We start from the raw sequence: 23,795 nt of genomic DNA, 5'->3' as shown, positions 1-23,795 counted from the left end.
AAGTAGAACATTTGAAACTTTGAAAATTGTAATTTTTTTTCAAATGTCTCCTAAATTATTGAATTTTTAACCCCCCCCCCCATCTCCCCAAAAGTAACTGAACTAAAATCACAAAAAGACACTGGTCACATTTTTTAAAAAAGGGCCGAGTCTTAACATACAAACCGGCTGCGTCCTGAAGGGGTTAACAGATGGAATTGTTCTTTTGTCTTTGTTGTATTTTTGTGTTTATGGCACAGGTGTGAGTATGCCCTGTCTAATTGCTCCTCCAAACAGTTCTCCCATCTCGGGGTTAACATTTTTTATGCTTCAACTGTGGTCTCTAACTGCTTAACATATGTCAAGGGAATAATGAAACTCAAATCTTGAATAGGAATGTATTTTATTAAGGTACAATGCAGATTTCTCCCTACTGATGTATAACAAACTACATCCTGGGCTTTTCTGGTGGGTAATACACAATGCAATCCCAGGGAGTAGTCAGCAGCCAGGGAACCACCTATAGACATCACTGGACAAAACTGCAGTGTTTTTTTTGGGGGGGGCGATGTTGTTGGATTTTCAATTCTCCAGGTTTTTTTTTTTGGATTATCAGAATACCATTTTAAGACTTTGAATAACTAGGTATAAATCATCTGTAAAGAATTCAGTGCTGGTTCGTGTTTTTAGGTGACATTCTGCATGTGGCCGAGGCACCTAACCAGTTGCCGAGACCAAATACTACTGGTGAACGTGTGATAGATTTTATTTTTTTTGTTAATACAGAAAAGTGACTGCTTTAATAGAACGTAAACATCCTTGTTGCAACAAATGCTGAATTTCTTTGCTAGAACCTATAGGAAAGGCAAATCTTTAATGGCTGTGGGCCCTGAGCCTTCTGCTCCTCCTCGCTGCAGTCATGCATTAGGTATTTCCATCAAACCCAGAGACCTCGGGCCACATTTATTAAAGCCCCAGAGCCAGTTTTCTATCTGACTTTTCACGAAAAAAAAAGAAGGTGCAAACTGCTTGTATTTATAAAGTGCATACAGCAGTTTTGTGTCGCGGCTGCTCTGTGTCCAACAAGACAGAAAAAATATGCACCTAAAGGGGGTTGTTAGCACTACAATTCTGTGCAAAAAGCGCCACAATTTTGCAGCATGAACAAAGTACAACAAAAAAATAAATGGTGCCCAATTCCAGAGCAGTGCAGGGGGCGCCAGATTAAAGCAGAACGTGTGCCACAATTTATGAATCTGGCGCACCCTGTACAGTTTCCACTGTTTTTGATAAATGTTGGCCACTGAGTGTTGTTCACGAGCCTCTCACTTATGTCCCGACAATCTAATGATAATAATGTCCAAGTAATCACACATATATCCCATAGCATAGCCGATAATCTCACAATGACCATTTCTCTACAACTGATTACAACAGAAGGTTGAGCAGAAAACTTTACATTTGCTTTGAACTTTTATTACATTTACTGTAAAGTAATTGGATCTGGTATAAATTTCAAAGCAGAAAAGGAGATTGTGAAGTCTACGTTCTTGGGGCATAAAATGTTTACAGATAGACACAAACCCGCTGATTATTTTGGCCCTTTACCATCTATGGCTACAATCATACGTGTCATTTCATCATAATCTCATGTAAGCTACAAGCCTGGTCTCTGTAATCTTACAGCATCCGGTCTGATATTTTAGGATTGAGGTTTCTGCAGCTTCAGTGTAAGGTTTCATAGTTCTATAGCAAGGTCAGTTCCAATGCTCATTACCACCAATTGTTAGGAAGGGAGGCTAATAATTAGTCCGGTAGATAAGAAAATCTTTCATTTTTCCAGGAATTGGTAATGCAAGGACTTGATAGGTGGTCAGGAAACGCCGTAATGTCATACGACACAAGTGTCGTAGTGAAGGCAGAGGTCGAGGGGCGGTCCAGAACTGTACGTGACCATCTCTGTTCCTGAAACACAGAAATATATGACATAAGCACCTGCTTTTTTGTGATGTTACTTGGATGATTAATAAAAATTTTCTAGTTTTTTAAGCATACACTGTCAGTGCCGATGATATCCGTCCCTGAAGGACACAAGAATAGTTGCCGTTGGTGTATTAACCTTACAGCCTCTTAAATTTGCTTTTGAGTTGTTTTTTGTTGCTATTGGAAAAGGTATTTGATGAATCTACTGCTGGAATCTCACCAATAAAAGGGGTTATGAAAGAATTACTTTTGATGGTCTATCCCCTGTGTAAAATAAACAGAAAACACTACTTTGTCTTTCCAGTGCTGAACACCAGTACAGAACCAGTATGCCAGAAAGGGCCAAAGGGGAAGGGGGAGCTCTGAAACTGCTGTTCTGGATGTCCAGGGGCAACAAAGAGTTAAAGGAACACTCCAATCACAGACAATTTTTTTTTTCAGGGCCTGAAGGGAGAAGAATGACTCTAGGTTCTAGGAATACAATGAATGGAGTCCAGCACCATGCGTTATTCAATTAGCTTTGAAGGGGTACTCCCATGAAGACAAGTCTTAAATATACCTGGGAGAACAAAATAACACATTCTCTAATGAAATATTAACAAAAATACAACATTTCACAGATCTAATTCCAACCTGTCTTTATTAGTCCAATTTAGTTGGCCCTGGGGCAACCCTAAACTTCTAACTATGGTGGGCTGATTCCTTGTAGAGCAGGAGGCATAGAGCAGTACAGAGGCAAGATAAGGTCTTCATCGAGGGGAGGGGGTGAATAGCAGAGCTGACTGTGTGTCTTATTGATTAGGAGAGGTCGCAGAGCTAAGTGTGTCATTGCGTCTTATATCCATCTCATGACTGATCGGTCTCATCTTTCTTTCTATGTGCCAAAAACTAGTAAACAGTTCAGAAGCTTAATGCAAGTGTATCTTATCCTGTACCCTGATAATCTAAGCACATCGTCAGCACACAAGTTAGGGGTTAAAAATTATCTTTATTGTGTATGCGTCACTAGGGGATCAAAATGTGAGAACGTTCTTTCATAGGCAAGCCTCCCTCCCCCTTTTTTTATAATTGGTTTGATAGTTAGGAATGGAGATAGAATGCATAGCAAGTCGTGTTTGTGTATATATATTTATAACATCTCTCTGCTTACCCTGTCGCAAGAATTCCCCCCTGTGGAAAAAAGGTACAACTTAGACCATTGGTTACCGGAGCAGCAGTCAGGGGTTCTTGTACTTCTATGGACCAGACCCTCAAAAACCTGTAGTAAAAAATATATTTTCTTTAATTATCTCATAGACATCAGTGGTATATACTGAGGCGTTCACACTACATATTCACATCAAAACATCCCAATAGGTCCCTTGTTACAAAAAGGTTGAGGACCTCTTTCTTGGGTCTTCTGCACACAAACATTCTGGACCCATGGAAACAACCTGTTGTGCTGGTCAGATCCCAGGGTCCAGGCATAGTGCAGTGAATACCGGCCGAACAGCAGTGGTGGCTCTGTAACTGTACCCCCCCCCCCCCATTGTAATTATTGGAAAATTGACATTGCTAAATGAACAAAAGGTTCAAAGTAAAGCCCAGCAATGGGAGAAGATGCTCGACAGATCTATAACAATGGAAGAAAAGGACTTCTCACTTCCTCTCACACTCATCCACCAGGTGTTAGCACAATGTAAGCAATAAAACGCCCTCCGCAGCCCTCTCACCTGTCATCTGCCAGGCTAGCAAGGTGGAGGCCTTCTGGGGAAAAGCAGACAGATCTCAGAGAGCTGAGTTGTGGCTCCGCACTACTGTATTCCACTTCCGGGGACAATGGAACGTGGCTGACAGGAAAACACACACGTTATTTCTATACATTCAGTTCTAGATCACCAGGTATGCTCAGATTGCATCTACACTGCTGCACAAGATCACTACCAGCAGCTGCACATTATTCACAGGGAGACCTTCAGGCTGCGTTCACACCTGGCATTTACGCTGCATTTTGAAACAATTCAACAGCTGATGAGAGGGTCGGTGCGATCATGGGGATGCCAAATTTGTATAGGTTTTATAATGTTTTCATACAATTACAAATGAAAACCTCCATACTTTGGTGTATGGAGCTGTGGGTGGTGTAAATTTTTGCAACTTCTGATGAAGTTTTCAACGCTAGCATTTTTAGTGCTGTACGATCTTCTGAATTTTTTATAATTCTTTTTTTTGTGCGAATCGCACATTGTAATCAATGGGTTAAAACGAGACAGCCTCGGGTCTTCGGAAGACCTGAGGCTGTCATAGTAACTGATCGACGATGACGTCACGGGGAGCTATTACGTCACGGGTCGTTAAAGGGTTCAAGGGGTTGGCCACTTTACGTCATGTTTTTGTAACGTGTGTATAAGTGTTGGGGGCAGGAAATTTGGATATTTGCATCTATAAGGAAAAGCGGAGCAGAACTGATATGTAAAGTGAAGCCTCCTGTCTTTTACCTCATTAGCCAGACATTCCTGTCCATTAAATGGCCACAGATGGAGAGTCATGTGATCTCTAACTGGTGATTGTTCATGGACATTTAGGATCACATGACCCTCCATCTGTGGCCATTATATGGTCAGGAATGCCCGGCTGATGAAGTAAAAGACAGGAGGCTTCACTTTACATACCACTAAAGTGGAGCAGAATTATTAATAGATGTATATTAGTGAATTACCTACTATCCTGACCCCCACACATTACAAAAACGTGAGGTAAAGTGGCCAACCCTTTTACCGAATTACATTGATAATGCAATGTTAACTTAACATCTCTCATCCGATGTTCTACTGTGTTTCAAAACACAATGTAAACACCACGTGTGAACACAGTCTAAGCCTCTGGACAACCCCCATCCAGAACCATATTTTGACACATCAGATGGGATATTGTACAATTTTATATGAATGCTTGAGATGAGGTTAACCAACATACAGGTCTATAAATCAAGCAGCAACTTACTGGAACTGTTTTAACTTCTCCCCAGTGTAAGGGTCCCACAAAATTAAGGTGGTGTCATATGAGGCCGTGACCAAGAGGGCAGAATCCGGAGAAAAGTCACATGACACCACGCTGTTCTGATGGCCCTCCAGCTTCCGGATAAGTGTGTATGAGCGCATACTCCACAGCAACACCTAAGTAATGGCAAAGTGACTGTCATGACATGTCTGATATTTACAAATAAATCCTTAAATATCATTTAGATCAAATAAAAGTGAGTAGGGATCACCAGGATATTCTGCAACAAACATATGGGCACAGTTGTCTGTGCAGAAGATGAGCTACTGAAAACAATGCATGTGGTATCAGTTTCAATTGCACCCCATCAGTTGAACATATCCGAATATTAGATTTGTGAATCTTGCTTTAGGTTCTATTCTTTATATGTTGGGGGTTGGATTCTAGGCAGACTTTGATAGAGGTCAGTCTATGTCAAAAATCTGCTGTGTGTACAAGACCCAAGAGTCATGTTATGAAAATTCTTAATTTTATCACATTAAAGAGTTTGGTGGACAGGTCGGAGCTCACGCCCGATAACAGTCCCTAATATAAGCTGTGAGACATCAATCGAATAAATGACATAACTGATCAATAAAGTCACAAAGACATAACAAGTATCGATCGAATCTTCTTACCACATTTTCTCCTGCTGCGGAACACAACATGCTGCAGTCTGGGGAGATGGAGCAGCAGTAAACCCACTGTACGTGTCCAGAAAGCACCTGCATCAGTTTACCTGGGGAATAAAAAAAAAAATACTGTAGCATGTTATCGGCTCCTTAAAGGAAACCTGTGGTCGGGTTTTAAACATTACACCTAATGATAGGTTCCCATAGAAGTCTTCATACTGTGCCCTATGCCTTTTTGTATAAAAATCTATAGCTAAAATCACTTTTAAACATCCGCACGGGCAAGCTGCTTATCCAATTACTTCACCTTACCTCCCCCCCTTTTCCCATTGCCCCACCCCAACCCCCTCCCACTCCTCCTCCCTCATGATCCATTCCTCTCTATTTACCTCTTCCCTCAATAGTCACCCACCTACACTCAGCGGCCACTTTATTAGGTACACCATGCTAGTAACGGGTTGGACCCCCTTTTGCCTTCAGAACTGCCTCAATTCTTTGTGGCATAGATTCAACAAGGTGCTGGAAGCATTCCTCAGAGATTTTGGTCCATATTGACATGATGGCATCACACAGGTGCCGCAGATTTGTCGGCTGCACATCCATGATGCGAATCTTCTGTTCCACCACATCCCAAAGATGCTCTATTGGATTGAGATCTGGTGACTGTGGAGGCCATTTGAGTACAGTGAACTCATTGACATGTTCAAGAAACCAGTCTGAGATGAGTCCAGCTTTATGACATGGCGCATTATCCTGCTGAAAGTAGCCATCAGATGTTGGGTACATTGTGGTCATAAAGTGATGGACATGGTCAGCAACAATACTCAGGTAGGCTGTGGCATTGCAACGATGCTCAATTGGTACCAAGGGGCCCAAAGAGTGCCAAGAAAATATTCCCTTCAAACTTCAAAAAGTCGCACGGCCAGCGACCACTAATACCCTTTAGCCACCAGGGTTGGGTGATAAAACTCAACTTTTATTAGATATAGTTTAAGACTTTATAGGTAACGAAAACTCATTTTAAAAGTTTGCAGACAGGCAATAGAGGGAAGGGTTAGTGGGGTGGAATGCTATTCAGGCGCTTCATTGGACTATGATAGAGATATCTAATCTTCCCAGAGGGAGAGCGATCAACTTCTCACTCAAGGATATTGTATATCACTGTAAAGTGTTCCTGGGAGCTACTTGGTCGATTCCTGTATAGCTCAAAGATATTGTGTATATCACTATGAAGTATTCCTAGAGGCTACCTGATCTATTCCTATATAGTCGATTGCCCCATTCCAGGCATTGTAATTCCTCTAGTTAGCCCTCACTAGATTGTATATTACTGAATTGCCCTATCCTCTATATTGGCTGCTGCTAAACTAAAACTTAAACGTGCCGCTCAACCAAGCGAAACATGTCGGGTGGGCTTGGTTGAGCGGCACGTTTAAGTTTTAATTTAGCAGCAGCCAATATAGAGGATTTTTAAAATGAGTTTTCGTTACCTATAAAGTCTTAAACTATATCTAATAAAAGTTGAGTTTTATCACCCAACCCTGGTGGCTAAAGGGTATTAGTGGTCGCTGGCCGTGCGACTTTTTGAAGTTTGAATTGAATATGTAAATACCCAGCCACCACGGAATATACATTAACGGGGTCCACTAATATTCTTTCCCCCTCCCTCCTGGAAGGGGAAATTTTGTTGTTATAAGAAAATATTCCCCACACCATGACACCACCACCACCAGCCTGAACCGTTGATACAAGGCAGGATGGATCCATGCTTTCATGTTGTTGACGCCAAATTCTGACCCTACCATCCAAATGTCGCAGCAGAAATCGAGACTCATCAGACCAGGCAACGTTTTTCCAATCTTCTACTGTCCAATTTCGATGAGCTTGTGCAAATTGTAGCCTCAGTTTCCTGTTCTTAGCTGAAAGGAGTGGCACCCAGTGTGGTCTTCTGCTGCTGTAGCCCATCTGCCTCAAAGTTCGACGTACTGTGCGTTCAGAGATGCTCTTCTGCCTACCTTGGTTGTAATGGGTGGCGATTTGAGTCACTGTTGCCTTTCTATCAGCTCGAACCAGTCTGCCCATTCTCCTCTGACCTCTGGCATCAACAAGGCATTTCCGCCCACAGAACTGCCGCTCACTGGATGTTTTTTCTTTTTCGGACCATTCTCTGTAAACCCTAGAGATGGTTGTGCGTGAAAATCCCAGTAGATCAGCAGTTTATGAAATACTCAGACCAGCCCTTCTGGCACCAACAACCATGCCACGTTCAAAGGCACTCAAATCACCTTCCTTCCCCATACTGATGCTCGGTTTGAACTGCAGGAGATTGTCTTGATTGTCTACATGCCTAAATGCACTGAGTTGCCGCCATGTGGTTGGCTGATTAGAAATTAAGTGTTAACGAGCAGTTGGACAGGTGTACCTAATAAAGTGGCGATGAGTGTATAATCCCACTACCCATCCACCCTTTCCCCAACCTATGTACAAATTGAAAAGAGAGTAATGAAACTATGTAATTTGCCATGACTGTGCAACACTCTATTTTGTATAATTTGCAATATACGTAACTGTACCTTTATTGTTAAAACAAAATAAAAATCGTTTATATTAAAAAAAAAAAAAAAAAAAAAATCACTTTTAAAAACGTGGGTACCTTGCCACGAGACTCAACGGGTCACAAGCCGTGCAATTTCTCTTCAGCCAAGTCACACAGCTAGCTCCCTCATTCTGCCTCCCTCAGGAATTTTCTTCAGCGAGACACACAAAGCCGGCTTCTCTTTTAACATATTAACAGAATAGGGGCGTACAAATAAAAGATGGCAGAGCAGAGAGGCGCCTCTGGCCCATTTACATATTTCTACAAAGTTAATTTTGGAAGAATCCAGACGTTCCTAAATTATTCTATCCCTTAGGAAACAGGACAAGCAGGTAATTGGGGATATTCTACCATCAGTACTACCATCTGATTCTAGGTGTCCTTTAACACAAGTCTTATGACCTCAGCTAACAGGAAAGTTTAAATCGTAACTTGAATTAACAAAACATAAATGAATAGTGCAGATAATAAACTATGAAATACAACTTTTAAAGAAATCTGTTCCCGTGTCCTTGTACCCTCTGCCTTTCTTCCTCATAAAGATAGAAGTGATTTACTGTGACTGTGTATAAAAATTGTCAGGAAGTTCCACAGTCAAAGGGCTATTTATCATAGTATATAAGGCTGGAAAAAGACGCAAGTCCATCAAGTCCAACCTTTAAGAATTCATGATTTCTGGTGTACGATCTTAGTGAATCGCCGCACGGTGCATTATAGACGGACAATGCACTTTCTGTGAACTCGAATGACCGGGTAAGTAAATGAGCCCCAATATTCCATGTGTGGTCAGACCAGTCATTTGTATAAGGGCAAAGACATGTCCTTATGAGAATCTATTCCTCTCTTGATACATCCCATAATTTTATTTGCTTCAGCAGCAGCTGCCTGGCTCTGGTCACTAAAATTAAGTTTACCACCAATACCCCCAAGTCCTTTTCAGCTGCAGTTTTTCCGAGTAATTGACTGTTTAGAACATAATTATACTTTTTGTTTCCATGGCCCAAGTGCATAACTTTACATTTATCTACAATAACTTCATTAACCATTTCTCTGCCCACTCCTAAAGCTTCGACAAATCCCTCTGTAATGTCATACTATCGGCCTCAGAGTTAATTACTTTACACGGTTTAGTATCATCTGCAAATATTGAAACTTAACTGTAAAGGTCATTAATAAAAATTTTAACCCCTTCCCCACAGGCGGCGTAATTGTACAGCGCAAGTCGGGTGCATGGAGAGGGCTTAGCCTGTGAGGTAAGTCTTTGCTGCACCCTATATTGAAAAATATAAAACATTTCAATAAAAAGTGACCAAAATGTCCTAAAAAGCATTAAAAACAACATCAAAAGTCGCAAAAAATTACACCACCCGCAACACCAAAGTGTGAAAAAGTTATTAGCACCAGAAGACGGCAAAATAAAAAAAAACACAGAGCTCTTAACGTGTAAAAATAAAAAAAACGTTTTTATAGATTTTTGAAGGTGAGGAGCAAAATATGGATATAAAACAAAAAAAGGCCAGCTTGTTAGGGGTTAAAAAGAAGTGGCCCCCAATACTGACCCCTGTGGTAACGTCAACCCAATCTGACAATGTGCCATTAATGAGGAGCCTCTTTTTTTATCACTGAGTCAATTACTTAGCCAAATACACAGATTTTCCCCCAGTCCCTGCAGTCTCATTTTATGTACCAACCTTTTATGAGGCACTGTGGAAAAGTCCAGAAATACAACATCCACAGCCTCCCCTAGGTCCAGTATGGAACCAACCTCCTCACAGGAGCCAACTGGCCTCATCCTCATGATCCCTGGGGGTCCCAGTAATTGGACCTGAAGTGATCAGACACTTCTATCTCATTCTGTATATATGGTACAGAAAACCCCTTTAAGAATGTATGGAACAATGGAACATTCAACCTCACAGAAGTTTAAGTTCCTCGTGACAACCAGGGTGTGTGCCTTCCTGAAAACATAACTACGGATGCAAAGTTATTTCAGCAATCCACACACCCTGAACTACAAACAATTACTCTGACTTGTAATGTATGTGTCATTACATATAATGACTGACCACAACTAAAGGCACATGTCTGTATAATGGCGTGTGCAGGATTTAAAGGGAGCATTGCCTGGACTTATTCCCACAAAAAGATTTACAATGACCACTTATCCAACACCAGAAGGTATGTTATGTTCCATATGAGTCTGAGAGTTTTCTTTCAAAAAGGTACAAAAAATGTGCAAAATGCATCAAAAGTTGCAGCATGCACACCAGCAGGGGGCTGAAGTGAATATGTAACTTTTTTGTGACCTTTTAAAAAAATTCGCAAGTCCTGATCTGAATGCACGGTGTTGCACTAGCAGTAGTTCTATGCTTACGCCAGCACAGGCAGTGACCCGGATTACAAACAAAATAGGTTATTTTTGTTTGTGCTTAAGTTGAATTTGTTTGTAAGTTGGAACTGGTATATTTTATCGTTCTTACTCCAGACCCATTTTTCTTTTGTCCCTGTGATAATTGTATTATCAAAGTATTTTGCGGTCACAGAAACAAGGATTATCAATAAACCATCATTACAGAGACCTTACAGCTGATCATTGCAGCCTGGGACTATCCTGAGAGCTTCCCCAGAGGTCACAGTGGGCAGAGTGGCCAGTCTGCAACTAGGGGCCGTATGCAAGTTGGGTGTCCTTACATCAGGGACCACCTGTATAGTGAAGTGGCAGAAATATTCCTGTGCTACTTTTTAGCAATGAGAAGTCACAAATCCCATCTATGCAACTTTTTTTACGCAAAAAAAGCCCAGCAAATCCAATGATAAACCTCCCCCAGTAACTCTATATCCATTTTACACTGTGGCAGAATGGAGGTTCTCAGACCTACCATCTTTTTTCAAGTCCCAAATTCTCAATGTTTTGTCCCGAGATGCTGTGACAAGGGTCAAGCTGCCATTTTTTGTAAAACTCACATCCCGGACCACATCTTGGTGCCCAGACAAATTGTAGAGAAGTCGACCTGTAAAATAAGCAAATAAATAGACCGACATCAGTTGATGCTTCCAGATTACATAATACTCTACTACCTACATTTCTCTCCTAATAGTAAAGAAATGTCTAAGAAGGCAGCTCCTGCGCCCCCACAATAAAATGGACCGACTCAAACTCCACAAATAATAAATATAATAAATAAATTATTATATTTCCTTTAAATCTATGTTCGATTCCTGATCCAAGGACTTGGACCAATAAATGGTGTTCACCCCTGGCCTTAGGGCTGCACTGTGAAACTGCTCAACTTTGTGGGAACTTGGGTACTACTAAAAACAGCCCTCTGGTGACAGGTTCCCACTGACACAGTAAAGCAGTACATAACATTTTTACAAAATCTCTTACTTTTAGGCTGAAATAAATTACATTCAACTTCACCTGGCTCCCTGCCAGCATTCAGCTCCAAGTCCCAGGGGTTTGTGGTCCAGGGAGTCCCCCCCCCCTCCGCCCTAGGTAATCGCTCGTCACATTCAAATTTAAATTCAAATCCAGTGTCCCTCCTCCTCCCTCCCCCTACTCTCGCTGACCACAGCAAGCGGCCGGTCTTCACTCCTCTCTGCGCATATCGAGTATTAGCTACCGACTGCTTGAACTTTACTTGCTGCAGTCAGAGAGAGTAGGAAGAGGGGGCAGGAGGAGGAGGAGGGACCCTGGATTTGAATTTAAATGTGATGAGCGATTACCCCGGGTGGAGGGGACTCTCTGGACCACACACACCCGGGACTCAAAGCTGAAAGCTGGCAGGGAGCCAGGTAAAGTTTCATCCAATTAATTTCATTAACCATAAAAGTTAGAGATTTTGCAAGAACATTTTTACGTTATGCTTTACTGTGTCTAAGGAAACCTGCGCACTTCTAAAAACAGCCTTCTGGTTAAAGGTTCCCTTCAAGGGGCGGCATCAGTAACCAGCACTCTAGATCAGTGATGGCGAACCTTTTATAGACCGAGTGCCCAAACTAAATAAGTGGGTTTTGGTTGTAATCTGATGTGCCATTTTAAGCAGTAACTTACCTGTTTCTTCCACTTCTTTAATTGTATCGGTCGCCTGAGGCCACCAATACAGTTGAAAGAAGGAGGGCAAATTCAGACTCTCATTATAGCTTCTCTCCAGGGTCTCTCTGTAGAGGGAGAATGGTGGGTCCAGCAGGAAGACCTCCAAAGATAATGCACTTCTTTCAACACCTTCTCAATTTTCAAGCAGTTCCAAACAGCCAATGAAGTGTTGCTGTAAAATAGTGCTGAGCGCAGCATCTCATAAATTGCCTAGGACTGCAGGAAGATTTCATGGATTTGTTCCTGTTTGGTGAACTCAGTCCTGGGCTGATATGGCCTGAGTGCCCACAGAAAGGGCTCTGAGTGCCACCTCTGGCACTAGTGCCATAGGTTCGCCATCACTGCTCTAGATGAAGCTCTAAACACATTGCAACACAAAATGCCACCCCAAAAATTATAAATGCTACAGTGCAGCAATAAATAATACCCCAGAAAACAAATATTGAATTCTGAGCAGACAACTCCCCAGAGCAGATAATAGTACTGGAGTGACCCCCAGAGAAGACATACCCTCATTTCCTGGCTGCTCCTCTCCTCCCTGCATCACACTGCAGCTAATTCTCTCCTCCATGTGCCGCTCTGCTCCGTGTCCCACACTGGTTGTATGCACCAGCATCAAGAACCAGAGAAGAGCTGTACATAAAGAAGAGAACCTGGCAGACGTACTTACCACTCCTGGGTCCTCCTACTTCTGGGGGCGCTCTATTCAGGATCTTGATACCAGCACATTCAACCAGCATCAGGATTCAGGACATTAAGCAAAGAGGCAGAATAGGACACAGGAGCAGTAAGACCTACTTAGCTTCACTCACCGCTACCCAACCTCCTGTATGACTGAATGCTTCCAACAGTTATGGAAGTGCTCATTGGACTGTCAGCAGGTTGCAGGGTACAACTTGTGGCTTGAGAGGCTGAATGTCAGCTGTTGGCCATGGGTTGTGCATCCTCTTCTAAGCTTTCAGTCGATTTGAATGTGTACTGCACTTTATGTACATGCTCAGTAGTGAAGCTCCTCTGCTACAGATCAGAGGAAAATATCACTGGAAAGGAAGGCCTGGTCTCATGCAAGAACAGCTAGAGCAACCAGGAAAACAGAATTGTGGAGTCGGAGAACACTTTACCTGTGTGTACTTCCCATACTTTGACGTGTCCATCACTCAGTCCAGTAGCCAAAAGTAGCCAAGTGTCATTAGATTTGGCATCTTGTTGCCTGGAAAGTGGCCATAGCTTCCATCCAGCTGGTGCAGATGAGGAACCAAATGCCAGACTCCAAACTATTTGGCCACAGTCTATCATTTTCTCTTTTAGGCTTCCTTTCCGTTTTACTTCGGAGCCCTTGTGGAACTGACTTTTGGATCTGCATGATGGCGGCCTCCTAACAAAAAAAAAACAAAATTAAATAATGTTTTAGACTAGTTCCTGATCACTCCTCAGTTCTGCTTATAGTAACAATTAACTTACAGTTCTTCCTCTTCCAGTGGCCAAGGGATTAGCTTAATGATGCCCTGGCCCTGAGACCAGGCAAACCAGGAGCCATCGGGAGAGAATTCGACACTCCATGTCTCGCAGCTTGATTTCCAATCATACAGAGGCTCCCGAGCTGGACGTAGCTCTGCCAGCAGGATTGGCGTATCTGAAAGACGCAATAACTCTGTCAACAACACAAAGCTCATTTACTATTGGTCACATGCTGGTAAAGGAAGATGTTGGAAGCTCAACAGAGTAAGGAAACACATCAACTTTTATGTACACACAGTATAGTATGCCTTAGGCATATAATAGATGGTGGGGAATACTTTTTGCCTCTTTGCCAGGTTTACGTCCGGATATATCCAGCGGCCGGCTTCATTGCCAAGCAGCTCTACACCGGGTGCTGTCTAGCAGCGCCCAAGAACGCCACACGCTGGCCGTCTCCACAGGCACTCCAGACACTGCCCCCTACAGGAGTGGAGGTGGTGTTAAGGGGAAAATAGTCCGACTGTTTCAGGCTGAGATCCCTACAAAACTGACACAAAAAGCCCTAATGCAATGTATATAGATCGTCTTGATGATTTCTTGCATTTCTTCTCTTATACAGAGAGTACAGGAAAACATACAAACAACCGTGGGAGCCAAAGCTTACATTCCTTTAAGGTTACAGATTTACAGTATGGGTGAGCAAGCACATTCCAGGCAATAAAGAAATTCTACCACTGTATCATCATAGAAGAGATGTGCTCACACCTACAGACTTTCAGAGCCACATTTAAAAGTACATTCCTCTCACCCACTCACACAGGAAACAAAAAGGACTGATCCACTGCCAACTCCCTAAAAAGAGAAATCCAGGAACAGGCCAACAGATAAACAGCCTGCTCGCCCCGTCCCCCGAGAGATCACACACAACTTCACCTTCTGTAAGGTCACTCCATCTAAACTCTCTGTACATAAGCTGCAAAATAAGACATGTATCTCTACCGGGATATATAGAAATCATGCTGTGGTCTATATACATTTATCAATCTGTGTATGAAATTATTTTGGTACAATCTGCACAAAAAAACGATAACTGTGTACATCGTGCCACGGTATGGGGGACTAAACCACCCACAGGTCCCTATGAAGTAGTGATTTAGGGTCACAAAACACCTTTCAGCTAGCCCCTCTGTGCCAGCTATTAAAAATTGGCAGTATTTCAATGAAGTGAGAGCAGTACGATTTATCGAGCGATTTATTCACAGTATATGGCCCTGAAGTTGGGGGTCTGCGCAGGTGCCGGGAGCTCTGAACCGAGGGAAGGATAAAAGTTCCCTTTTTAAAAAAAAAAATAAAAAATAGAACAGAGGGACAACCAAAAGGGCGATTTGGGACACTAAACCAGCGGTTCATAAGGACCTTTGGGTGGTTTTGTTTCCCAAATCGCCGGGACAAGTCCTCTTTAAGGCAGTTTTTAAGCACTTTGACTAGTATGAAAATTAGGAGATGTAACTAGTCAGTCTTATACTGCACCAGATTTACCATCTAGCATCAGAGACTTTAATAAATCTGGAGCAGGAGAAGACTCCACTGACATACTTTAAGAAACTTTTGATAAATCTTCCCCATCGTGTTTGGTTGGTAGATTTTTTTTTTTTTTCCTCTGCCGTTCCTATTCCTCCATTGTGGCTCCCTGCTTCTTCTTCCTATGTCTCCTTCATCTGGTGCACCCTAGAGCTACTGATACAAGAGGTCAGAAATCATCCTATGTTGTGCTGTATGCATAATACACGATTTGGGTTAACACTGCATTTCTTGCATCCCATGCTATCATATGGTTCTGATCCCGATGGACAAAGAGGCACTTAAAATGAACTAGTTACATGAAGAAATGACAGTAATTCTAATAAAGGGCCACGAAAACCTGTCAAGATAATAGATGTTCATATGAGAAAGTGATTTTTAGCAGACAGTCAGTCACACAGTATGTACCAAGTAAACAGTAAGATGATACAAAGAACATCTTGTAAATGACACAATGCAACCATGTTACAAGGACAACAAACTTACAACACATTCCCTATGACAAACACTGAGGTGTTCCTCCCTGTGATGCGAAAAAGATAGGATTCAAACGGGGTGTTCTAGGTTTTTTTTTTTCTTCAACTCTTATTTTTTTATTTTTTCATAAAGAAAAGAACAAATCACATATAAGCTGATTCACAGGAGGCATACAAAAGTATTAAAAATACTATTACATCTTGCAATTGCAAAATATTGAAAAACAACAAAGAAACAAAAAGAACAAAAAAAGAACAAAAAGAGAAGGAACAAAGTAACAATCGTCACATAAGTAAAGCATTCCTTATGGTACAGCATAGGTGTGATAACATCCTAAGTAATATAATCACTTGTAACATTTAGGAAATCAATCTAGCATTATATACGTCCCATTGAGTCCAGATCCTCTCAAATGTATCTGTGGTATGACAAAGTACAGCCGTAATATATTCCATTGATCGGAGGTCCCTAAGACGTGCATACAAATCCAATAGTGATGGAGAAGCAGGACGTCTCCAATTCAGAGAAATCAAGCACTTCGCCGCTGTTATTATGTGTAGGAACAACCTGGCACTCGAACCCCTGAGAGAACTAGGATACAGATTTAGTATATAAATTTCAAGGTCCAGTGGGACTTGCACATTAAGGATCCCCCCAACAAGGGACCTAACCTCCAGCCAGAAATGGAGCAAGGCAGGGCAACTCCAGAAAATATGAAACAATGTAGCATCAGGTCCTCCACATCTCCAGCATTTATTAGGAACGGATGGGTAGAATTTGTGTAGGAGCTGGGGAGTGCGATACCAATTTAGTAGGATTTTGAGTTGGAATCCTATGGTTTTAAGTCAACATAATAATAATAATAAAATATAATAAAAAATGCAGAAACAGTATGTGCAACAATAAAAGAGGATAAGCGACAGCCAAAGTGCCGCTATCCAAATGTCCTCACTTCATTAATCATCAGGAAGTGTGACCGCCTCTAGAAAAGCTGAAGTTATGGCTGTTTGCTTGTTTGGATGATTCAGACATCAGATTGCTGCGCATCAGATTAGGATGGGAAGTCAGACCACTTCCCAAAGAAGAAACCCGCATTGGGTGGCGGGACTGGGTTTGGGACCCCTGTCTATATCCTATTGGTGTATCTAAGTTTGTCACACATATGTTACTTTTGTCTAAGACTGCTTATTGAAGTTTTCCTCCAGATCTTTGGGTATCTTCCTATTTTATTCTTAAAATTTACACTCACCGGCCACTTTATTAGGTACACCATGCTAGTAACGGGTTGGACCCCCTTTTGCCTTCAGAACTGCCTCAATTCTTCGTGGCATAGATTCAACAAGGTGCTGGAAGCATTCCTCAGAGATTTTGGTCCATATTGACATGATGGCATCACACAGTTGCCGCAGATTTGTCGGCTGCACATCCATGATGCGAATCTCCCGTTCCACCACATCCCAAAGATGCTCTATTGGATTGAGATCTGGTGATTGTGGAGGCCATTTGAGTACAGTGACCTCATTGTCATGTTCAAGAAACCAGTCTGAGATGATTCCAGCTTTATGACATGGCGCATTATCCTGCTGAAAGTAGCCATCAGATGTTGGGTACATTGTGGTCATAAAGGGATGGACAGGGTCAGCAACAATACTCAGGTAGGCTGTGGCGTTGCAACGATGCTCAATTGGTACCAAGGGGCCCAAAGAGTGCCAAGAAAATATTCCCCACACCATGACACCACCACCAGCCTGAACCGTTGATACAAGGCAGGATGGATCCATGCTTGCATGTTGTTGACGCCAAATTCTGACCCTACCATCCGAATGTCGCAGCAGAAATCGAGACTCAGACAAGGCAACGTTTTTCCAATCTTCTACTGTCCAATTTCGATGAGCTTGTGCAAATTGTAGCCTCAGTTTCCTGTTCTTAGCTGAAAGGAGTGGCACCCGGTGTGGTCTTCTGCCTCAAAGTTCGACGTACTGTGCGTTCAGAGATGCTCTTCTGCCTACCTTGGTTGTAACTGGTGGCGATTTGAGTCACTGTTGCCTTTCTATCAGCTCGAACCAGTCTGCCCATTCTCCTCTGACCTCTGGCATCAACAAGGCATTTCCGCCCACAGAACTGCCGCTCACTGGATGTTTTTTCTTTTTGGACCATTCTCTGTAAACCCTAGAGATGGTTGTGCGTGAAAATCCCAGTAGATCAGCAGTTTCTGAAATACTCAGACCAGCCCTTCTGGCACCAACAACCATGCCACGTTCAAAGGCACTCAAATCACCTTTCTTCCCCATACTGATGCTCGGTTTGAACTTCAGGAGATTGTCTTGACCATGTCTATATGCCTAAATGCACTGAGTTGCCGCCATGTGATTGGATGATTAGAAATTAAGTGTTAATGAGCAGTTGGACAGGTGTACCTAATAAAGTGGCCGTTGAGTGTATCTGATACAGGGTATACAGTTTAATATGACAGTATTATATTAGTCCTTACTACTGTATTGACAGCTTGATTATTGATACATGTTGCAGTGTTTTGTTTTTTGGCTTCAAAGTCCTCCCGTGGTATGGATGTGCAATTCTCAAGACAAGAAGCAAATACCAAAGAGCTACATCTTGACCTCTATTTTAATTCTTGAAGTTCAAGACAGAGCACCTTACAATCATTGGAGACTTTTTATCTTTTGCAACTTTTAATTACTCTATTTTGTTTTCCCTACACATGGACTCTGCTAGTGGGCGGCTGCTCCTCTTTATCACAAAGCTGAAAGTTTATTGTTCAATCTGCACAAATTGTATGAAAAAATACAATATATGCACAGATTTACTTTATGTGACAGAAAGAGCTTTGTGAAGTTTTCAATAAGTGCAAGTCATAAAATGAGTAGGATTCATAAAAAATAAACCTGAGAAAGCAAAGGGGGAAAAAAAACAAAAAAAACTAATAAAATCACCAAGAAAAAGGGAAACAAAAAAACCCAAGCAAAATGACACCGTGGAAGTCATGGTGGGCTGCTGTTCATCTGATGATGTACAAGCCTCGGACGTATGTATTTTTACTATGGCCCAAGATTCAAGGTCCATAGAATTCACAGTTGGGGTGGGGGTTTCTCAAAGGGTTGAAGTCTTTTGCAGAGGTTTCACTGTAAATCCCTTTTATAAAGGCAGTTTTAATTTATTGATTGCAGATTTTTGCCTCTTTTTTTTGGTTCATGACTATGGAGGCAGCTCATGGCCTTCATTCCTGAGAACCTTGCAGAGATATTTTGGACAACAGGTTCCCTTGGTGTTAAAGGTTCTGTGAGAAATGTTCTGCTTGGGTACGCAAATCATCCCAACCCGCTGCTGGTATCTCCCATTGCAATTGTCAACTAACAGATGTCCCAGATGTGCTTGATGGGAAATCATTGGTCATGTTGCAGGTCATGACAAGACATTTAGGCTGTAAGTTACAAGCTACTCACAGGGAAACAAGCCAGATGTGGCCTGCCATAGTTGTTTTGGCCGGACCCCTGGTTTGTTGACCATATGTATGTAACATGAAGCTGTGGTGTACCAGGAATGAAGGCTAGTGGTATCCAGCTACGGTACATTATGCCAGTGCACACCCTGACTAGTAGAACCAATGTCATTTTCCCTCTTTGTAGCTTCACCCATGTGGTCTCCACACCAGTTTGCATCTTCGACTCCATCCAAAACAAAAGCAACACATATAGTTTTTATTATTATCGATGAAGAGGGGAGACCTCCACTCCTGAATCTGTATTCTGCAGTTTGGTGAAAGTGTTTCCTGGTGGTTTGTGTAGGCTCGGCTTAATGTCACATAGGTATGTGAAGTGATATTTCTGGAAGTTCTCCTCTTGCTTTCATTCCAGTCTGTAGTTCTTCAAACCGCATGGACAGGCAACGAGAGCGCCATCTTGGTCTAAACACATACAGATAGTGATGAACCATGGTTGCTCAGGATTCTCAAGGATTCTGTTGTGATGATTGGAACGTCGACAAATAGGAGCCATTAAACACTGTCTTGGTCTGATTTGGAGGTTTTGGTTGGCTATAAAAAGCAGCTGTCAATCTGGTATCAATGCCCCTCCTACATGCCACCAAACAGAGCTAGGACTTTCACAATGTCATAGTTCTCAGATCTTAGAAATTCCTGCTCTTTCTAAACCTTACAGCGTATATGTTGCGTGTATAAAATCTACACATTCTTCAGGTTTTACAAAATATCTGAAAATACTTCTGGCGCAATGATTCAAGTGGTAACAGACACCAGACAGAAGAGCTCGAGTTTGGTGGAAGTCTCCTGTCAAATAATTACGATTCAAGAAAGTCCATCATATGAGACAAGCTACACCTGGTGAGATGACGACCCTGACATGATGGGTCCCTCCAGTGTTATCCAGGTACACTCTCCAACCTGACCCCATGACAGGGCAGAACCTGTGCCTTATACTCCAGTCTAGAAACATTAGGATAGCAGCTCTACTCCACCATTACAGTCGCCTGACATGGCTGGCTAATGCCAAATGGTTTCCTGCAAATAACTACAGCGCCTGGACTTGGGCACCAAGGATCATTGAGTGAAGTGTAATGGTTTGTTACATTAACCGATCCTTGTAGACCCCATTACAGACAGTCCCCGGGTTACATACAAGATAGGTTCTGTAGGTTTGTTCTTAAGTTGAATTTGTATGTAAGTGCAGGGACTCACACCCCCTTGACTACACAGCGAGCGACAGTGCAGGGACTCCGGCCCCCTTGACTACACAGCGAGCGACAGTGCAGGGACTCCGGCCCCCTTGACTACACAGCGAGCGACAGTGCAGGGGCTCCGGCCCCCTTGACTACACAGCGAGCGACAGTGCAGGGGCTCCGGCCCCCTTGACTACACAGCGAGCGACAGTGCAGGGGCTCCCGCCCCCCTGACTACACAGCGAGCGACAGTGCAGGGGCTCCCGCCCCCCTGACTACACAGTGAGTGACAGTGCAGGGGCTCCCGCCCCCCTGACTACACAGTGAGTGACAGTGCAGGGGCTCCCGCCCCCCTGACTACACAGTGAGTGACAGTGCAGGGGCTCCCGCCCCCCTGACTACACAGTGAGTGACAGTGCAGGGACTCCCGCCCCCCTGACTACACAGTGAGTGACAGTGCAGGGACTCCCGCCCCCCTGACTACACAGTGAGTGACAGTGCAGGGACTCCCGCCCCCCTGACTACACAGTGAGTGACAGTGCAGGGACTCCCGCCCCCCTGACTACACAGTGAGTGACAGTGCAGGGACTCCCGCCCCCCTGACTACACAGTGAGTGACAGTGCAGGGACTCCCGCCCCCCTGACTACACAGTGAGTGACAGTGCAGGGACTCCCGCCCCCCTGACTACACAGTGAGTGACAGTGCAGGGACTCCCGCCCCCCTGACTACACAGTGAGTGACAGTGCAGGGACTCCCGCCCCCCTGACTACACAGTGAGTGACAGTGCAGGGACTCCCGCCCCCCTGACTATACAGTGAGTGACAGTGCAGGGACTCCCGCCCCCCTGACTATACAGTGAGTGACAGTGCAGGGACTCCCGCCCCCCTGACTATACAGTGAGTGACAGTGCAGGGACTCCCGCCCCCCTGACTATACAGTGAGTGACAGTGCAGGGAGAGTGGCACCAGTAAAGTGTGATAAATGAAGGACCCCCGTCTACACAGCATGTGATCAGGCAGAGGGTGCACGTCCAGGACTCACCTTCCTTCCCCTCCGGCTGCAGCAGTGTATTCCTGTCCATCTGTAGTGGGACACCAGGGGTTAGTGTGTTCCCGGCTGCCATGTCCCCCGGGTCACAGGGAGGCAGTACACAGGCTCGGCCGGGCAGCGGGTTACTGGAGGTGCGGGGTCTTCTCCTTGCCGGGCAGGTACACGGGGACACAGGGACATGGAGCGGGGCAGCTGGGGGCAGTGGGACGTCGGGCTGGGTGACTCATAGTGCAGTGTGTGGGTGTGAGAGGTCGGGGGAGGAGGGGCAGGATCTCAGGGTGAGGGGGCAGCGGGTGCCGGCTGGAGGCTACGGATTTCCATGTGATGGGTGCTGGGCTCAGGGAGTCACGGGGGGGGGGGGGGGGGGGAATCCTACCCGCCGGAGAACCAGGACCCCACAGACCACACACAGAGGAGCGCTCCCTGACACTTCCGGTCATGTGACCCAGCCTTCACATTACCATAGAGAAGTGCTGCAGCAACAGCGCCACCTGCTGGCCGTCCTGCATTGCTTCTGTATGTATGGAGGGTTTCCAGGCGGCGTCACAATGGCTGAAAGCTGGCCTGACGCGACAGCAGCTCCAGTAACTGCGTGTGGCTGCCAGGAGGGTATTCACACGATCAGTTTTTTGTAGCTGTAGTTCTTTCATGCTCTTTCTCTCCTTTCAGGATCCAGATATGACATTATCTTGAAAAAAAGGCACTAAAAATATAGAACCATCTTCACATGTAACAACAATATCTGCATTATGTAAGCATTAAAATCTGCTGAAAAATGTAAAAAATTGATTTTTTATGCCACTTATTTGCAATCACAAATCCTTGGTGGAAAGGTTTATCCGCTGCTCTTTACCCATCAGTAATGGCACAACATTGCGCCTGAGTGCCCAAACTACGACCAAAACCAACACATTTATTGCAAAGTGGCAATTTAACCCTCACAAACTTGCGTTTCTGTTTCTTTACTCCCCTCATTCCAATAGTGATAACTTTTTATTTATTTTCTGTTAACAGAGATGTATATGGGCTTGTTATCGGCTGGAAATTTTTACTGTTTATTTATTTTTGGATGTGTTATTGGGAAAGGGGGTGATTTAAACTTTTACTGCGATCACAGGGATACCAAATTTATTTACGTTTTTATAGATTTTTGTAAGAAAAAAAAAAAATTGCCATTTTGCTAAATTCTGAGTTCAAGAACTTTTTCACACTTTGGTGTATGGAACTACGGTATATAATTTTTTTTTTTAAGTAAGCGCTTTAATTTATATCATTTTGGGAGCTGTATGACTGATCATTTTTATTTAAATATAATATTTATTAAATATTCATGGATAGAAAAATGACGAAAAAGTGGCAATTCAGACGTTTGGACGCTATTTTCTGTTTCGGAAATAATTTTTTTATATATTGATAGAACGGGAATTTAGGATGTGGCGACACCTTACATTTATTTTTACAGTTTATATGTGTTCTAGGGATGATTTACACTTTTACTTTATTTTTTTTCTTTAAATAATGCCAGCACTGTCTACGGGTGTTACCGGTGGGTGTTTGCTGCAATATGCAGCAAATGCCCACCTTGTATGGGGAGGGGTTAAATGTCTGGTTCTTTGTCCATACTGCTCAACTTTAACCCTTTTAACGATGCACACCGTAATAGTACGGTGCGCGTCGGCTGCGGGCGCTTGGAGAGGGCTCATGGGCTGAGCCCTCACCATAGCTGGTAAGTCTTTGCTGCATATTGCACCAAATGCTTACCGATAACACCCACCATCTTGGTGCAGATAGTGGCTCCCCGTGCTGTCATCGGGGAGCGGCGATCGGTGGCCATGACAGCCTCAGGTCTACCGAAGCCATACAGTAGTATGGGGGTATATGGTAGGATCAATCAGACAACCTATGTTAAAGTACCTTAGAGTTAGAGTCTGAAAAATAGTCAGAATTAAAAAGTTAAAAAAATATGAAAAAAACTAAAAATTCAAATCACCCCCTTTCCCTAGAAGTCAAATAAATATAAATAAACAGTAAAAATAATAAACACATTAGGTATCGCCGCATCCGATAATGCCCGATCAAAATATAATAACTATTTTAACTGTGCTTTACCCCTGTAATGGAAAATAGCACCCAAAGTCGAAAATGCCACTTTTTTGCCATTTTGAAAAATATAAAAAATTCTAAAAGTGATCAAAAGGTTGTACAGTCCGAAAAATAGAAGCATTGAAAACA

General features: G+C 43.2%; 1 protein-coding gene across 1 annotated transcript; it reads right to left on the bottom strand.

The window, feature by feature from the left end:
- Window positions 1-365: 365 nt before the first annotated feature.
- On the bottom strand, window positions 366-21,951 carry WSB2 (WD repeat and SOCS box containing 2). The gene is made up of 9 exons (XM_072142459.1): window positions 21,555-21,951; window positions 13,766-13,937; window positions 13,426-13,679; window positions 11,088-11,219; window positions 5,619-5,719; window positions 4,945-5,117; window positions 3,675-3,791; window positions 3,113-3,220; window positions 366-1,944 (listed from the first exon to the last, which is right to left on the bottom strand). Exons 1-9 carry the CDS (start codon window positions 21,634-21,636, stop codon window positions 1,779-1,781), a joined length of 1,305 nt encoding a protein of 434 aa, XP_071998560.1. The 5' UTR covers window positions 21,637-21,951; the 3' UTR covers window positions 366-1,778.
- Window positions 21,952-23,795: the final 1,844 nt, after the last annotated feature.

This window comes from Engystomops pustulosus, chromosome 1 (genome assembly GCF_040894005.1).
Source record: "Engystomops pustulosus chromosome 1, aEngPut4.maternal, whole genome shotgun sequence".
NCBI classification, from domain to species: Eukaryota; Metazoa; Chordata; class Amphibia; order Anura; family Leptodactylidae; genus Engystomops; species Engystomops pustulosus.
This window is presented reverse-complemented; position numbering and strand designations above follow the sequence as displayed.